Source organism: Taeniopygia guttata, chromosome Z, assembly GCF_048771995.1.
Source record: "Taeniopygia guttata chromosome Z, bTaeGut7.mat, whole genome shotgun sequence".
NCBI lineage: Eukaryota > Metazoa > Chordata > Aves > Passeriformes > Estrildidae > Taeniopygia > Taeniopygia guttata.
In genome coordinates, this window is record NC_133063.1 from 70,843,985 (window position 1) to 70,860,483 (window position 16,499).

The 16,499-nt window shown below is 33.6% G+C and overlaps 1 protein-coding gene across 30 annotated transcripts in view; it reads right to left on the reverse strand.

Annotated features, from left to right (window-relative positions):
- Nucleotides 1–16,499, reverse strand: part of PTPRD (protein tyrosine phosphatase receptor type D) — a 1,149,749-nt gene that overhangs the window by 227,115 nt on the left and 906,135 nt on the right. For all 30 annotated transcript variants that reach the window (XM_072921655.1, XM_072921648.1, XM_072921647.1 and 27 more), the window contains 1 exon segment: nt 3,177–3,322. In XM_072921655.1, coding sequence (XP_072777756.1) covers nt 3,177–3,322 — 146 coding nt within the window.

Consider the following 16,499-nt stretch of genomic DNA (forward strand, 5'->3'; position numbering starts at 1 on the left):
TTAAAAAGAAATTTTAAAAATCACTGAGAGATATCAGTATTACCATCAGATAAATGGCACTTATAACCAAAGGACAGTCCCAATTTTTTATTTCGTTTTCCTCTACAAAACAATTAGTATCTGTCCATAATCTATATATACATGCACAAAGTGATTTACAGATATCTACAGATATCTATCTGCACCTCTGTTTGTCCTCTTCTGTCTCATTTTCACGTAAGCAACCTATGAGATCGCTGTACGTGTTGACAGAAGAGAGCTATAAAGTCTGGGGTTAGAAATTATGGTAAATATGCCCTGCATCTCACTATTTTAATTTTAGGAATCTCTCAGTTTCTACTTAGGATTGGGAGAGGTGAAAGTAAGATAAAAACCCAGGGGTTTTTTGATACTGAATTTGTTTGATAGCCCACAGGATGTATATTACTTGTTCTTCCAGTAAAGCCATCTTAAACCAATCCAGATAAAACAAAATATCCACCTGATGTTAGCACAATTAAAAGAATAACTGGAATTCTCAATAAATTGGTATTTATAAAGGAAACAAAGTCTTTAAGCAGTCAGACTAACAATTTATAGACAACAAATGCTAGCACAAGATTTGAATACTCACAGACACACTTAAAAAAGAGTAATTACCATTGTTGACCTAAATGCTGAGTAAATGTATCTGGATAGACACTGAAAACAATTGTAGCAGACTGGATTGGGTAAATATTGCAAAGATTAAGTTTCAAGTCTGGTGTCTCAAAAATATGTATCATAAATGGGATTTACTTTTCATGTGATGAATTCTTCCTTTTCCTGCATACCACAGCTAGTTAATTTCTAACTCTTCCCCATCTACTGAATGAGATTTTATTTTTTTTATGACAGAGATTTTTTAATAAAAGCATTTTTGCACACAGGGTAGAATGACATAATTTTCAACTTTTATTTTTCAATTTTCTGGGTTTTTTTTAAGTTCTTCTGAGAAGGACTTCTCAGCAAATTAAAGCAGGTTTTTGTAATTCCTATTATTTGAACTAATTTGAAGGAAGAGAAAAAAGGATCTCATGCAGAGTCTATATCTACAATATAAATAAAAGCTGAAAGATGAATAGAGAAGACCCTTGAAGTCTTACTGTATATTTTAATTTCAGAAGCAATGCCCAGCTTTCACTACTATTGTCAATAAATTGAGATAATTAGTTGGTGAGCAAGACATTTCAATGACAATAGTCTTCAAATATATAGACAGTCAAGAAAGAGGAAATAAACTACTTGTTCCCCAGTTGCTCCATACATCAAGTTCCAGCAAGAGTTCTGTTTTCACATCGGGACAAATAATCATGACAAGTTTCATGAAACGCTGTATGAGACTGTGCAAGTTTACTGAATTACAACAAAATAATCCCCAGCACCCCTGGGAAAGCATGTGGATAAGATGGACAACTACAATCCTTTCCAGCTGCATTTACTATATGAAGAGAGGTGTTCAGGTAAAACATTTTGATGTCTATCATCATTAAATAACTCAGAGAAACATACAAAATATTAATGTGAAAGAAACCAAACTAAATATTTTCTTATTGATTCAGCTGAAAATCTCAAGACATTTCTTGTTTCCGCAATGTTTCATATGTATTTTTTGAATCTCCTCTACACTGTTGTTCTTTTCTTATTTACAGATTCTGTGGCATGAATTAATGGTCTTACTTTGAACAGGAAGAAAAGCTGTTTCAAATAATGATTTGGTATGCACACTTTGTAACTGCTCTGCTCAGCGGACATGATAAAAATTATAAAACATTTGGCAAGTGTCATCTATTTGTTCAAAATACACTCCATCTTACTTGGCTATACTGTTTATTCAACAGTTCACTAAAGGCATTTTTAAAACGTTTCAAGGTATTTTTTATAGTTACATGAAAATAATTTCTATGGAAATAAAACTACTTTATGTTTGCTTATTCTCACTAAAAACAGATACACAGGTCCCTAGAAAGCAATATATTAAGGAAATAAATAATGACATATTGCAGAATAACACAAAGTAAACATATACATGCACTATCTTTCTCTGTTTAGAATTCACTTTGAGTGAAAATTCTGTGAACAGAAGAGGATAAATTGTGTAAAATTTATGATAAAATTTCTATATTAATCCCTCTAGCCAATTACAGCTTTACATATGCTCTGCAAAGTGCAAACAGTTTTTGGCACTAGGAGGTAGCATTTAAATTAATGATTTTGTTTGTTGAACTCAGAAATTATATTGGTTAATGAATGAATCCCAATGTCTTTAGATATTTATTGAACCAAAAATCAAGAACATAAATTTGGTTTATAGAAGAAATGCAGCTCTTCTAAAAGAAACTGACCTGAAAGCCAGAATAAGCAATCTTCACAAATGCAAATCAAAATCACTATAGAGGACTTTAAGACATTTAAGAGACAATTGTACACTCTTAGTGCCAGTTTTGATATCTCTTTTAAAAGCTTTCTCACAGTTTCTGCATTTTTTCTCCATGTTAAAGGTCAATCCATATTTAACATTAATTATTCTTGCCACTAAAAAAGGTAATAATACTTGTTTTCTTATTTCCCCCAAATAATAATAATCCTTTGAGCAGACTATTTTCAGTGTTTCCTTTAACTGAAGGTTGTGGAGAGGAACATCTTCTTCCAAGCCTTTTTCTAATTTATTGTTAAGAAAAATATCAAAAGCAAGCAAGTTTTACGCTTCCTCTTCAGTGGCAGAAACTACAGTGCCCCTTTCATCTCCTTACTCAAAAGGGGTAAGGAACTGTGGCAGCAGAAGCATCCAAAGCCTAGGCCTGCTCGATGCACCTTCTCATAAAAGGAGGTGGTTTGCTCTCTGGAGACAGCAGTCACAGCTCGACTCATGTCCCCACCAGCTCCTTCAGGAGCCTTCAGCAAACTGAACAGAGGCACCACAAAGCTCCTCAGTTCCAACATGCCAGCTCAGAAAACAGCATTAGCGGTTTTCTCTTTAATAGTTCTACGCACAACCAGTTTTCAGAACTAAAAACTTACTAGAGTATTCCCATCAAATTATCCCTGATAGTCAATTCTATTTTGCTAAATCACCATTAATAAAGCACACATAGTTGAATTAAAAACAAGGTTGGAATAAAATGTTTTTCAGAGGAACAGAACAATGGACCTAATACCTCAAATCTCTGATTGCTGACTTTCTTTCCTTTTTTGTTCCAGACAATTTTAGGTCTTGGATCTCCTGTGGCTTGACAGATGAATGAGGCAACTCCTCCTGAAACCCCTGTCTGGTCAACGGGAGTTCTTGTAAACTTTGGTGGTGCTGAAACAAACAAACAAAAAAATTACCCAATTAATCCAAGCAGTAAACATAAATTTTTTAAAAGTCACATCAAGATTTCAAGATAACAAAAAAGAAAGAGCTTTGTTTCTCTACTGATACCATTCACCTGAATGAGAAAGCATTATTTTAAAAAACCTAAAAGGTCAAGACAATATTTACAGATTTTACTAGTGAAATTTGTATTAAAACAAAAATATGATGGCATTGGAATAAAAAAAAAACCAAAAAACAACGATTTGACTTCTGTTGCCAAATGAGCTCATCAATCAACTGGAATAATATAATGATTAGCTACTTGATGCTGTGATCACAGGGTGTCATGAAAACAGGATGCTCACCTTTGAGACATTAAAATCAGTGACATTTAGGAGAAAGCTTTGTAATTTTGCATGGTGGAGGTAAATTATTATGTATTAAGAATCCAGGCAAAAAGGACTGTTTCAGAAGAGAAATATATCCTTGGGTAAAGTTTTGTGTATAGCTCCTGTTCACTCCCAAATTCTACTATGTCAGAAAGGAGAACTAAAAAAAGATCTAACTACTGTAACCACAAGAGAGGGAGAGAAATGGAGAAACAATTTTGAAAGTATGAAATGACATTTTGATTCATAATTCTTTTTCCCTTCATTTCTGTTACAATAAATTGAAATTATCATTTCACTTGTGGTGAGACAAATTTTTCAAATTTAGACTAAAACAATACATGACTTCTAAGTATAAAATATCAAAGGCTGTAAGATTTCACCTAAACAATTAAAAAATATTTTAAAATTCTGCAAATCTTTACATAATTATCTTAGCAAAACAGTTTCTAAAGATACAATACACCTTCAGATAATAGTTTAAATGATATGATGTGGGTAAGTGGAAAAAACCCCAGGTCTTTGCTATGAAGCCACCTTCCATAGTAGATGCTCTATAACATCTGTTGCAATTAATTTTTTTTCTCATCTTCATGTATCAGCAGTCAGCTCCTTTATGTTTCTTACCTCTTCCCTTTTCTTCACTTTCCTCTCTTAGTTCTGACAGGTATGTACCTGTACTCTACTAGCTTTTATTCCTGCGTTGCTGTTCTTTAGTTCTGATGTCTAACCCCTTACTCTGCAAAACTGTTCATTCCATAGGCACCATTTCCTGTCAGCATGTTTATTTGAATGTAAGAAACTCATCAGACTACTGGATGCAACAGCAGAATACTGTATGCAACACTGGAAGAAATCCTGAAGTAGTTTAAAATGCCAAGATGCCATTTTACAAATGACATTAGGGGAAATTTTTACCCTATTCCTAATGTAAGGAAAGGGCATTAAAAAAAATATATAATGCTCCTGAAAATCTTCATGCTCTTTCTTTAATAGACATGTCAAGAAAATGTGTTAGTTTTTAACAATTATAACGCTCAAGGGTCCTAGAAGTACCCACTCTGCTAATTTCCTGGCAAAAGAACTTCTCTGATGTCAAAAATTGCCAAAATCTTAGCAAATAAAACACACTTTAAGTGAAAAAACTAAAAGGTTTTTGTTTTTTTTTTTCATACTTTATGTGAAAAAACTATAGAACCTTTCCCAAGCCACAGGCCTTATGTCTGAACCACAAAAAGAGAAAAACATATTCTGATGAAGAGCATCTGGGTTTCAACAAAACAGCTCTCTTTGAACCCTTTTTGTTTTAACTCAGCACTGTGATACCTAAAGAGACTTGAGTGAATCTGATATACTGACATTCTGTGGCACAAGTTGCAATCATGGGCCACCAACTGAAAAATGACACGCTGCCATTCTCCTTTAATTTTTTTTTTACATTCTGTGAATTTACTGTTAGAACTCAAACCACTGAAAGAGAAATACATGAGGAAGTCCAAGAGCACACAGTAATTCTGTATATTAGCCCATAGGCAGCAAATAGCATACATAGCAATAAATTAAATTAAAAACCTTTCACCAAACATAACTTCTCTAAGAGGTACAGCCAGTTTTCCAGCAATTTCTTATGCAGAACTGTCCAAAATCTGGTGAAGGACTATAGAAGTATAGCTGATACAACTCCTTAAAAAACCTGCATACTAGTTTCTGCAGAACATTATTACCTACATCATGTAGTTGCAGAAATATGGCTGAATACTTAAAATAGCTCCAACTACCTGAAAAACAGTATTTTTGCCATCCTGTGTGAATTTTTGCTAGACCAACAATTAGTAAATATTTTATTAGCTGTGTAGCATTAGAGGCATAGCATTAGACACAGAAAACAAGGGCAATTATACCTAATGATGCATTTTTTTCAATCTGTGGACATTTTTCAAGGAAAACAAAGTTTTAAAAATGCATATAAAATCCACTTTCTTATATAGTGTGATTAATATTATCTACATCAATAAAAAAACTTCACAAACCAAGGAATTGGGGTGATCTTTGTTTTCCACTTAGACCATAACCTAGCTGAAAAATGTAAGGTTATGTATCTATTTGGTCAAAGCTTCTTTCTACATTAAGTAAGTAAATCCTGTAAAAAACACTGCCACAACTCTCTTCCAATACTTAATATTGGAAGTAAGTCAGTTATTTTTCAAGTGTCATATGATATCAGAGAAGATAAATTATTCTTAGAACATAAATAAATTTATAAAATTATCTACCATGGAGAGAGGTAAATACTATGCAATTCCTCTTTTTATTACTCTATCAATATGTTCATCTTGTTACATATAAAGCAACTACCATCAGCGTAGTGTATGTGAAATCATAACCCAGCAGAAGCAATAGTGAAAAGTAGTATTTGTTGCCTTTATCTTTATAAAGGTTGTTAATTAAGGTTTGACACAAATTATCTCCACAATTAATGTTGTCAGTTTCTTGACATTGATTGTGACCTAAGCTGCTAGGCACTCTGACAGCAAACACAATTAAACTGCACACACAGTTGTGCTTATTAACATGGAGGGCAATTTTGATTGAGAACTGACAACTATTTTTGATCTCCCTTAACAACAGCAGTGCATAGTTCAAGAAAAACTCTCCACAACACAGTTCATTAAGCACAGCAACAATCTATATGGAAACTTTCCACTGCAATTAAATCTGCCAAAAAAGTAAGATGTAATATGTTACCAGCTGATACCAGAGTCTTTCAGCACTTTTGGAACTCTCTTTGGTAACATCAATAAATGCAGTTAAAACAACAGAAGTGTAATTAAAATAAAATAAGTGAAATTCACTTAAATCAGCATCTCATATTTCTGCACTTAAATTCTCTTAAGAGCATCATAAAAATTGCTGCAGTATTACCTTTTAAATGCAAGAACGAGGCAAGTATTTTTTATTTATATACCAGATACTGATACTAATAGTGAATTTTTATACCTTGTCAAGCCAAAAAAAAAAAAAAATCAGACTCGGAGATACCCGTTACATGGACTTTTGAAGAGTACCACAAGCTTTATTAATCATGAGCACAGGGCTCCCACCATCGCTTACTTGTTATGCACTTCTTGCTGGGACTCTTGAGAAGCCGAAGTGACAACTATTAAACTGCTGCAAGTTACACTCCTAATATACAATGGAAAATTGAATTTATTGCTAGGTCACCCTTAACACACTGAGCTTGCATTTATTTGTTTTACAGAGTTTAACCCCATAGAAATTAGGCTGCTGCTTCAATGAACAGTCAAGCTGTCCCCTCAGGGGGCACAAGAACTTCTGAAATGAGAGATGGTTTACCACTATCCAAATAGAAGTGGAGTTTTTTTGCACATTATGGCTCCATAAAATATATTTTTCAAGTGACACTAAAATTAAAAATTTTTATTGGAACATTTGAATATGTTAGCACAAGCACAAGACATTTTTTTCTTCCCTCTGCGCCTCTACACTGAGGGTATATTTTTAAAATAAAGTTTAAGTAGAATTCTGAAAGAGTGAATGGAATTAATTTATTCACATTTCATCATGTTATAGAATTATCTGTCTTCAAGTTGCTGTTCTGTTCTCTGTGCTGTACTTTAAGGATATGTAATACTTTTTGTCTGCACTCAAATAAAATGACTGACAAAATACTTTTGAAATTACTACTTCAGCCCCCTTTTTTCCACAGCTACTGTGAACTATTCTTGTCTAGAGACATTTTTATGGACATACTCCTCTATGAAAAGGTGAATACAAGGATAAGACTTAACCTTCTTTACAGGGAGAGCTAATAGGATGTCTGCAGTCCAACTACAGCTAGCTGAGCATGTGAACTTACTATGCACAAGATACATAGAGGATGCAGACCCTGATATTTGTTTCTAGATTCTCTGTTTGGGGTGTATGAAAGTTCCTAGTATAAAATAATTCAATTTAGCACTAAACTTCATCTGCCTGAATATGAAAACATCATATGCCTGAATATGAAAAAGGTTACTAGTTCAAAATAAAAATAGCCTAAAATCATATCATGTTGTGTTCTTTCTAGGCATATATAGTAAGGGTGGATAAAGACATCAGAAAAAATTAAAAATGCAAAGATACTTATTTCAAATGCCTCACTTGCTTATAAATTCACACATATTTGAAGAGACTCCTTAAAAAATACAGTAACTTTTTAAGTTATAAAGACTCATTTTGTACCAATGAAAGTTGGAAGATGACAATTGCAATGGTTCTGATAAAATGTTTGCAGCTCAGACTCAGAAATGTAGGTTGACAGCAGAGTAAACAATGTGGTCTGGTGCACATACAATCACAAAAACAATTTTCACTTAGTATAGTTTCAGGGGATATGCAAAAGGACTCACTCTGAATAAAAAATTTTGTAGTGATTCTTCCCATGTCAAATTAGACACTCAGAAACTTCTGACACAGTAAAATTCCAAACCAAACCAAAATACCACCTTTATTTACCCCATTTCCCATTTTGCAACATTCACTGTATTTCACAGACTTATGAAATAATGTTATATATTCTAAATAAAAAGGCCATATATGGGTTCCTATGTAATGATGGTGATGCTGGTGAAGACTCCTGTCCAGGTAAAACTGAACAAATAGGCAATGTTGCAAATAATCACAGACTGATACTGTATGATACATTACAAATTACATGATTTGTTACTAGTTTCATAACTCCACCAGTAGTTAATATATTAAAAAACTATTATATATATATACATAGCACTTAATAGAAAATTAAGTAGAAATTTCAAAACACCCTTATATACAGAATTAACAGCTAATTTACTCATTAGTAATAATTTGTGAAATTAGTTAGACTGATCATTTCACAAGTAATTGTTTCACCTTAATTCTAACCTGCACTTACAGAGGATCTGCACACTGGCTATGTGAGAAAAGATAATTAGTTTTTATTTCTATAAGGACAATAAATAATTTGTATTAATTTAATCAGCATAAAGAAGCTCCTAAGTTAACAAGTAGTATGTTCCTAAAAGCTCTTGTCTGTCAGTCATAACCTGTGAAATTTTTCTGTTTCTCACTATGAATGTCTTCAAATTGCTCCTGCCTTAAAATCCTTCACCAAGAAGAATAGCAACAACAATCTTCAGATGTCATCATACTCTGAGCAGCGGAATGGTTTTATTATCCTGTGAATGAAAATTATTGGGTTTGTATCTTTCAACTTTTAAATGCATTCCAGCCGTGCCAATGAAGTCCAGCTGAAAATCTTGATCCCTTAGGTTCCCAGAAACTATTTCTAGGTATAAACAAGTGTTTCCCAAAAGTCTGGGTAAAAGAAATCAAGCAATTTTACTTTACAGGCATCACAGCGTTCTCTCAAAAATTTGGCCCCTACAATAGTCATAAAATCTTGATAATATAATTGAAACAATCATCACCCCACCTTCTTTCTGTAACACGTATTCTTCTAAAAGCAAAAGAGTCAGAACAAAGGACTGGTCTTTGAGAGAGGTTTCTGGTTGTTTTTTCGGGGCTATTTTTCCAATTTAGCAGTAATCTCCAGTTCCCAACCTTCCATCTGCCAGAACATACCCACCCTACATATTAAGTAAGCAGCTCAAAAAAATAAAAATGTCACTTGTGATGTCTCAAGGAAAATATCAAAAGTCAACCCTATCTTTTATATTTTCAAATTTCCTGCAATGTGCAGTGTCAGTGTAGTAGGCTGAGCATTTGGTTCATTCCTTCCTGAAATACAAAGTCAAATTATAGACTTACAAGTAAGGTCGCACAAGTAGAATAGGTAGGTTACATTTTCCAAAAGGTCTAATGCTAAAATCGCACACATTTAATGCGTACCTCTAAGCTCTGCAAACCTTGTTACCAGCTCATTTCATTCTGGATTATGTATGCTTTTTTAGAGACAGACATTATCTGAGCCCTAGGGACATGGGAGGTATATGAACTAACACAGACAGTAGCAGACGTTTATTTGCCAACTAATATCATTCACACACACATGTTCATTTTTAGCTTATAATAACTGAGAGAATGAAAAAGGCTTTCACAGATATGAAGAACTAATGAGAAAAAAACTGTGAAAAAAAGCCTTTTACAGTATAGACCAATACATTTATATTTCAAGTAGAAAGAAGCTGAAGTAGTATATATTGCTGTTCTGTTTCTATTTAAACTGTTGCAGGCAACCAGCTAACAAGCTGGTTTCATGACGAATTTTTGGCACATTTAGTGCAAAACTCGGGCCAACCATTAACTACTGCCCTATCAGAGCAACACTGCGCTAAGCCTAACAGGAAGACAGGGCTTACAAGCTATCACAGTCAGTCTCATAAATTATCAAACTAAAGGAGAAACCTCCTAAAGCCACGGCTGCTCCCATACCCATGCCGTCTTTCCTTCATTCCTCAAGTTGGGCACACATATGTAGCCTATCAGTGCTACATATGTAGTAGCTTAAATACAAAATTTAGCCTTCATTTAAATACTGCTAAAGAAAATGAAAGTGGTATACACTTACTTCTAAATCTTCCCTTACTTTCTTAATGGTCTCTTCAGTTTTTTCTACACAAAAACCCTGGTTTATGGTAGAGTTCAAGAAAAGAGAATCAGGATGTTTGGTTATAGTATTTGATTAACGTGAGCACTGAAAGATGCAGGCATATGACTAAGTAATACACACTATCCAGTAAAAGCATAAAAAAGCAAGAATTCTCCCTTTTTCTTTCCCCATGCCTATAGGAATTCCAGCACTATTAACCCACTTTTCATGATATTAACTCAACTGCAGATATGCCTTTAAGTCATAAACCAGCACATGTTCAAATGCACATTACAAAGCAAAATAGGTATAAGCTTGTGTATATACATAGTATTTATCACAAAGGTATATGTAAAAGCTAGGTGGAACTTAATTTACCTGAGTTAGAAAGAGGACCTTGCTAGTAAATCCAGCACTAAGCCTTCTTTCAGCAGCAAATTAAAAGCATGAAGCCTCTTGAATCTAAAAGGTTAGTGACGTGCACCACTTTATCCCCCAGGAATATTACATAACCTTGTCATATTCACTAATTTAACAAAAGGAAATTCTGCTTCAAAGCTCTCTACTGCTCCTGTTTCAAATTTTAATGTCTGCAGACTGCATATGAATTATTTGGTAACTGAGAGCTGACACTCCTTTTCAATGTGCAAAGTAAAAGCAGTGAATTTGAAAATGCCAGGCAAGCTGATCTCTCTCCAGAAGAGTCTTGCTCCAAGAGAAAGGTAGGAATAAATGAGACACTACAAGTTTCAATTAGGGACTTGGAATATCTGGGTTATGACTAGAGAGATGACCTTTAGAAGCATTTCAGTCTTACTAAAACCCTCAAAATACAGGTACCAAAATGCAGAAGCATAAAACTGGGGCACTGTAACAACAAAGTGAAACTTCCACTTATATTTTATTTATCTAAAAATAACAAAATGCATACCTTGCCATTTATGCTGATTACTGACTGTGAAAGCAAAATCAACTATCTAGTAATAATACTGACTCTACATACTAATATGATTCAGTGTTAATGCTTGACAAGGCATCCACATAAGCAAATTCTCATAATTCCTATTCAAGCAGAAGTATGCTTGTGTCTAATCAAATCTCACAGCCCATATGAACATATGCAATATGGAGAATTAAGGGGTTCAAGATGACTTTCTATTTGCAGAAGACCATTAAGAGATGACATAACTTGACATAATTTATTGAGCTAAACCGGTAAAAAAAAAGACAGTATCATTTAAGGCTGCTATAAAGTAATAATAATTAAAAAACCTAGTAAGGAGAGACACATAAATCTCTTTCCTTCTTACTAAGTTAGGCCTGCTTCATCCCAAAACTTGATCAACACCTCCTTCTATTAATTATAAGCCAACATTTACCATTTACCTACAAAGATAATTTATATGCAACCTAAATTAGATGTCCAGCAAAGTAGACAGAATATATCCTCCTCTTACCAACACGCTCTGTGAGCTATGCAATGCAGCACACCTTCAGCTATACTGTAAGACAGGTTAGCATAGCCCATAGGATGATGCATGGCTGATACAGAAACAGGCATTCATAAACTAGGTCAGAAAACTGTTTATAGATATTAAAAAAGATTCAGTGACTAAAGGCCCCAGTGGATTGTCCCAGTTCCTTGCCTACAAGTCACTTACAATACATCAGTACGGTTAGCATAGCACAAGCAGGCTGCTCTGGGATATGGCTATGCAGACATAAAAGCACTGATTAGAATGTATTTACACTGGCAGTATTTTTGATACTGTATATTTTCAGAGTCCTACTGTGTATAGGTCCTGTTGTAAATAGCAACTCCATTTTGTTGTCATTAAGGACAATGCACTGCAAAAATGAAGGAAATACTAATCGTTAGGTGCTCGAGGTTCACCTGCACCATGAACCTCTACTAAATTTGCTCCAGATTGTCTCTAGTAAAGTTATGCCAGCATAGATCTGAAGCATATTGAAGCATGTGAGAATATGAGAACTAAAAACTCATACAAAAATATGCACAACAGAGGTGTTGCCAGATCACAGATGTTATTAAAAAGCAGAAACATAACCAAAAGACACATATCACAACATAAACTGGCAATCACTTGAAGTTGATTTCTATTTTAATTCTGATATGTAATAGCACTTTATACAATGACATCTATTCTGCCACCTACTACCTGAAATCACTGAAAATACAATTATTTGATATCCTGTACATCCGTGAAGCATTTCACTTGCTTTACAAGAATCTTGCATGGTTAGTCAGGTTACTAGAGTGATTTTTAATATAATTTTCACTGGTTAGAGATATATCTAAGATAAACCTGTAGTGCTGTGCCTAGCTTATATCTATCTCATCTATCTCTCAATAATTGCATTTTCCATTCCTGTGTCTTTAATATACATTTATTCTTCTTTTAAAAAGAGATACCAAGAAATCATAACACTACCTATAACTGATACTCAGTCAAGAACACGCTATTAAAAGAAAGGCATAAGACTTTGTAGGACACAATAAAACACTTTTTCTTAAAATACATAAAGAAAAAAAATTACATTTGACCTGTCATAGAGATTTTCACTCTGAAATCTGTTGTAATTAGAAATTCATACCTAAAAACATGTAATTCATGCCTATCTTTAAAAGAAAAGTAGAAATTACTAAAACATAACTACCAACAAGGATTTCATTCTTTATTTCTTTATTGTAAAGGCAGACAGGTCTTTACAACTACCATAAAAATAAGTTTTAAAAAATAGCATCAGTCCGAGTCATGCTTTCCTTTTAAGTTCATATCTAAGCAGTATGAAGAAAACAAATTCACTGAAGTTTAGTCTCAAGAGACAGAACTGGAAGCCAGAAGCACTGAAAGTGGCAGCTGGCTCCTGGACAGAAGAGAGGGCTGACAGCCAAAACTTTGTAATTCTAAGCCCATCTCTGTTAATTGCTTGCTGTTTAGCTTCAGGCAAATTACTTAACCTCCATGCCTCAATTTACTTAATTCCAGGATTATACTACTTAGATTATTTCAGAAAACATAGGGAGGAGTATTACAGTTGTTATTACCACTGTATTTACAAAATTTGTGCAGGGATTTGTGCTCATACATTGAATAAAATGTTCCAGTTTAAGTCTTATCTACTTACTACACAGGTGATGCTACTATCAGGGCAAAGGCGACAAAAATTAACAAACAAACCCCACTCAAATCTGAATTTGAAGTGTCAGTAGAAATCAGTAGCTATTTGAAAAACTTATTAGTCTTGGAAAACTGCAGTCCTCTGCATATCAGTATTGCAAACTGTTGGTTTAATTAACACTCTTTTCTCTAAGGAAATGAGCTCACATTGCGGAAGTGTACTGAGTAAGAACTCCTCATTTTGACACTAAGAAGTATGCACTCAAAGGAGTACACTAAGAGGTATGTACTTCTATAAATTATAATAATTTCTGCAATATGTATCATTTTGCACCATAATTAAAATTCAGTGGTGTATGATTAATATTGTGTGTGCCCACTTAAATAATAGAATTGAATGCTTTAATTAAGAAACCATGTTAATTATAAAAATCAGTTAAAATAGTCATTTAGATAACAGTAAATATGTATACATATGTTTAGATCTAATATGCATGTTCAGAAATAAAAGATTTAAGGAAATTTTACTTTCCACATCAAGCTTCAGCAACCCCTTGAAAGTATACTTGAAAATGGCTGACTGTTTGCTCATGAAGAGAAGTGAGAACCTTGGTTTGCTGCCAATGGATTCAAATTTCTGTATGTCTATTCAAAATGCAGAAAATATCAAGTGATCAATCATTGCACTCCATCATCAGAGCTACTATCTGCTTATAGAAAGAATACAAGAGATAGAATAAAATCTGCATTGTTGCAAAAATTAATTTTGCTCTTATTTTTTCCTTCTGAATATATAAAGACAACCAGCAATTAACTTCCAACAACAAAACTGAAAGTATTGACAAAAATTCATATGAAGTTAGATTACTAAAGTTGGGGATGCACAAATACAGCAGATCACCAAACAGAACACAAAACAACTGGTCTCAAATATCCAAATATAAAATGAATTGGGTTGTGGAAAGACAGGAATAAGAAACAAGACAAAAATCTCATTTCATGAAAAAAAAAGCAAAATAGAAGCAGAAATTAATGAGTCAAACAGGGCAGAAGGATAACCTAAAAAAAGATGAACTTCAGGTCTACTGAAGTAAAAATTTTAGTAAAAATAAGATCTTTACATAATACTATAATGCCAGTCAGTCACATATAATTAATAAAAAATTAAGAATGTTTTAAAACTTCAATTTCAGTGTATATAAAAGTTGCCTGCTCCCAAGGGCTGTCTAGAAATAATTTAATCTTTATGTTCTTTAACATGCAATGCCTCTCATAAAATAAAAGTAAAACCTCTTGAATGAATTGCTGTATTGTTCATAAATCACAAGAATCAATTACTACATCTATTGTTCCTTCATTGAACGCCTTTAGAAAAGCAGCTTTTGGTTGTTCAATAATTTGGCATCTTACTGTGTCATAAGCTGGCACACGCAACTGGAAAAAATTTTAATTAGAGTCAGCAATAAATATTGAGAAGTTAAGGCTTTGATGCTCTCATAAAACAAATCCTCTTTTAAAAGTAGACAGCGTTCAAAAAGCTCCAGAAAAAAAAATCTTGGAAGCTTTTGGTTTCATTACTCTTAACTTCTCACTGCAATAGTAACAACATAATGTAACACAATATATGGTACCAAAACAAAAGGAAGATGGGGAAAAGAATTGATAAAAAATTATTATTGACAGAGAAGGAAATCAGCCCCCTGAAGTACCGGATGTATTTTTTTATGTGTTTGGCCTTAACCCCAGCAACACTTTTAATGATTAAGAGTAATATATTTGAACGTTTATGTGCTTTCTTCCCCCTCAATAGACAGCAGTACAGTAAGTTGATATGAACATACTTAGCTTTTGTATCAGACTGTAGCACATATACTGTATATAAACATAGACACTGTGTATAAAGGTCTATTGTTGTGATTATTTAATTAGTTGGGCATGGGTATACAGGAACATATCTGCTGGATAGAGTTAAAAGAGTAGAGTTTTCACTCTTCCCAATGCAGGAGATTCCACTGATCAAGGAATTCCAACCTGTTACATTCTACCTGCTATCAGAAGCTACAAACATAATGGTCTAAGCCTGTGTTTTCTGTTTATTTTTAAGGTTCTTACTTACTGGATGTAGTAGCTTCTCTGAAGTTGTTCCCTGTTACTAGGACAACATTAATAGGATGTTTCCAACTGTTCCTTCCTGGAGACAAAAAAGCTATATGCCCAGATATGGAGATACCAAGAATGAAGAAATTAATATACTGTATACAAGACTAGGTTATTAGGGAATTATTTTATGTTATAAATATAAATTCAGAAGAAAGAAATACAGACAAATATCTTGAGGTTAATTTAAAGAAGACATACATCACCTTCGGCAGTTAAGAACCACTGTTTTTTCAGGAAATAATTATGCTTTCAGACCAAGGTTATAGATCACCAGTCATGCAAAAAAAAATCTGAATTTCTAAGGCTGACTGTATGACTTAACGTAGCGAAAAAAAATAACAGTAAAAGAAAAAATGAAAGACTTTTTGCATTTGAGAGCATAAGACTAATGTGTATATTTATAGCACCAGAAAAAAAAACCAACACTTTAAATAGTGTCAGAAGCATCCTTCACCTTTGAGTTTACCCATACTGCAGTAAATCTTGTAATTACAGTCATATACACATGTTCTAGTCAGTTTTAATTAAGGTAAGGCAATACAATTAACTGTTAGCCACAGATCCCTCAAGCAGGCAAAAAAGTAACTACATGGACCTTGCAGACAATCATGCCATGCTGTCTCGTATTTAAAGTAGCCAGAGCATATCTATACAGTGACAACTATGTTCAACTTCAGAACTGACACAACTATCCAACAAAGAAATTCCCTATAATTTCTCACCAAAAAACCTATACAAATCCATACTCCATTACACACACTTAGCTCCTCCTTTGCTTTCTGCAATCCATTACAAAGATGTTCATTTTGTCACTATCAAAATGAGGTTTTCTATAGGTGCGTAAATCTTTCCGCACAGGTGACCTTAAAGTTCAAATCTCTTGTAAAACCTGAATGTCAAAT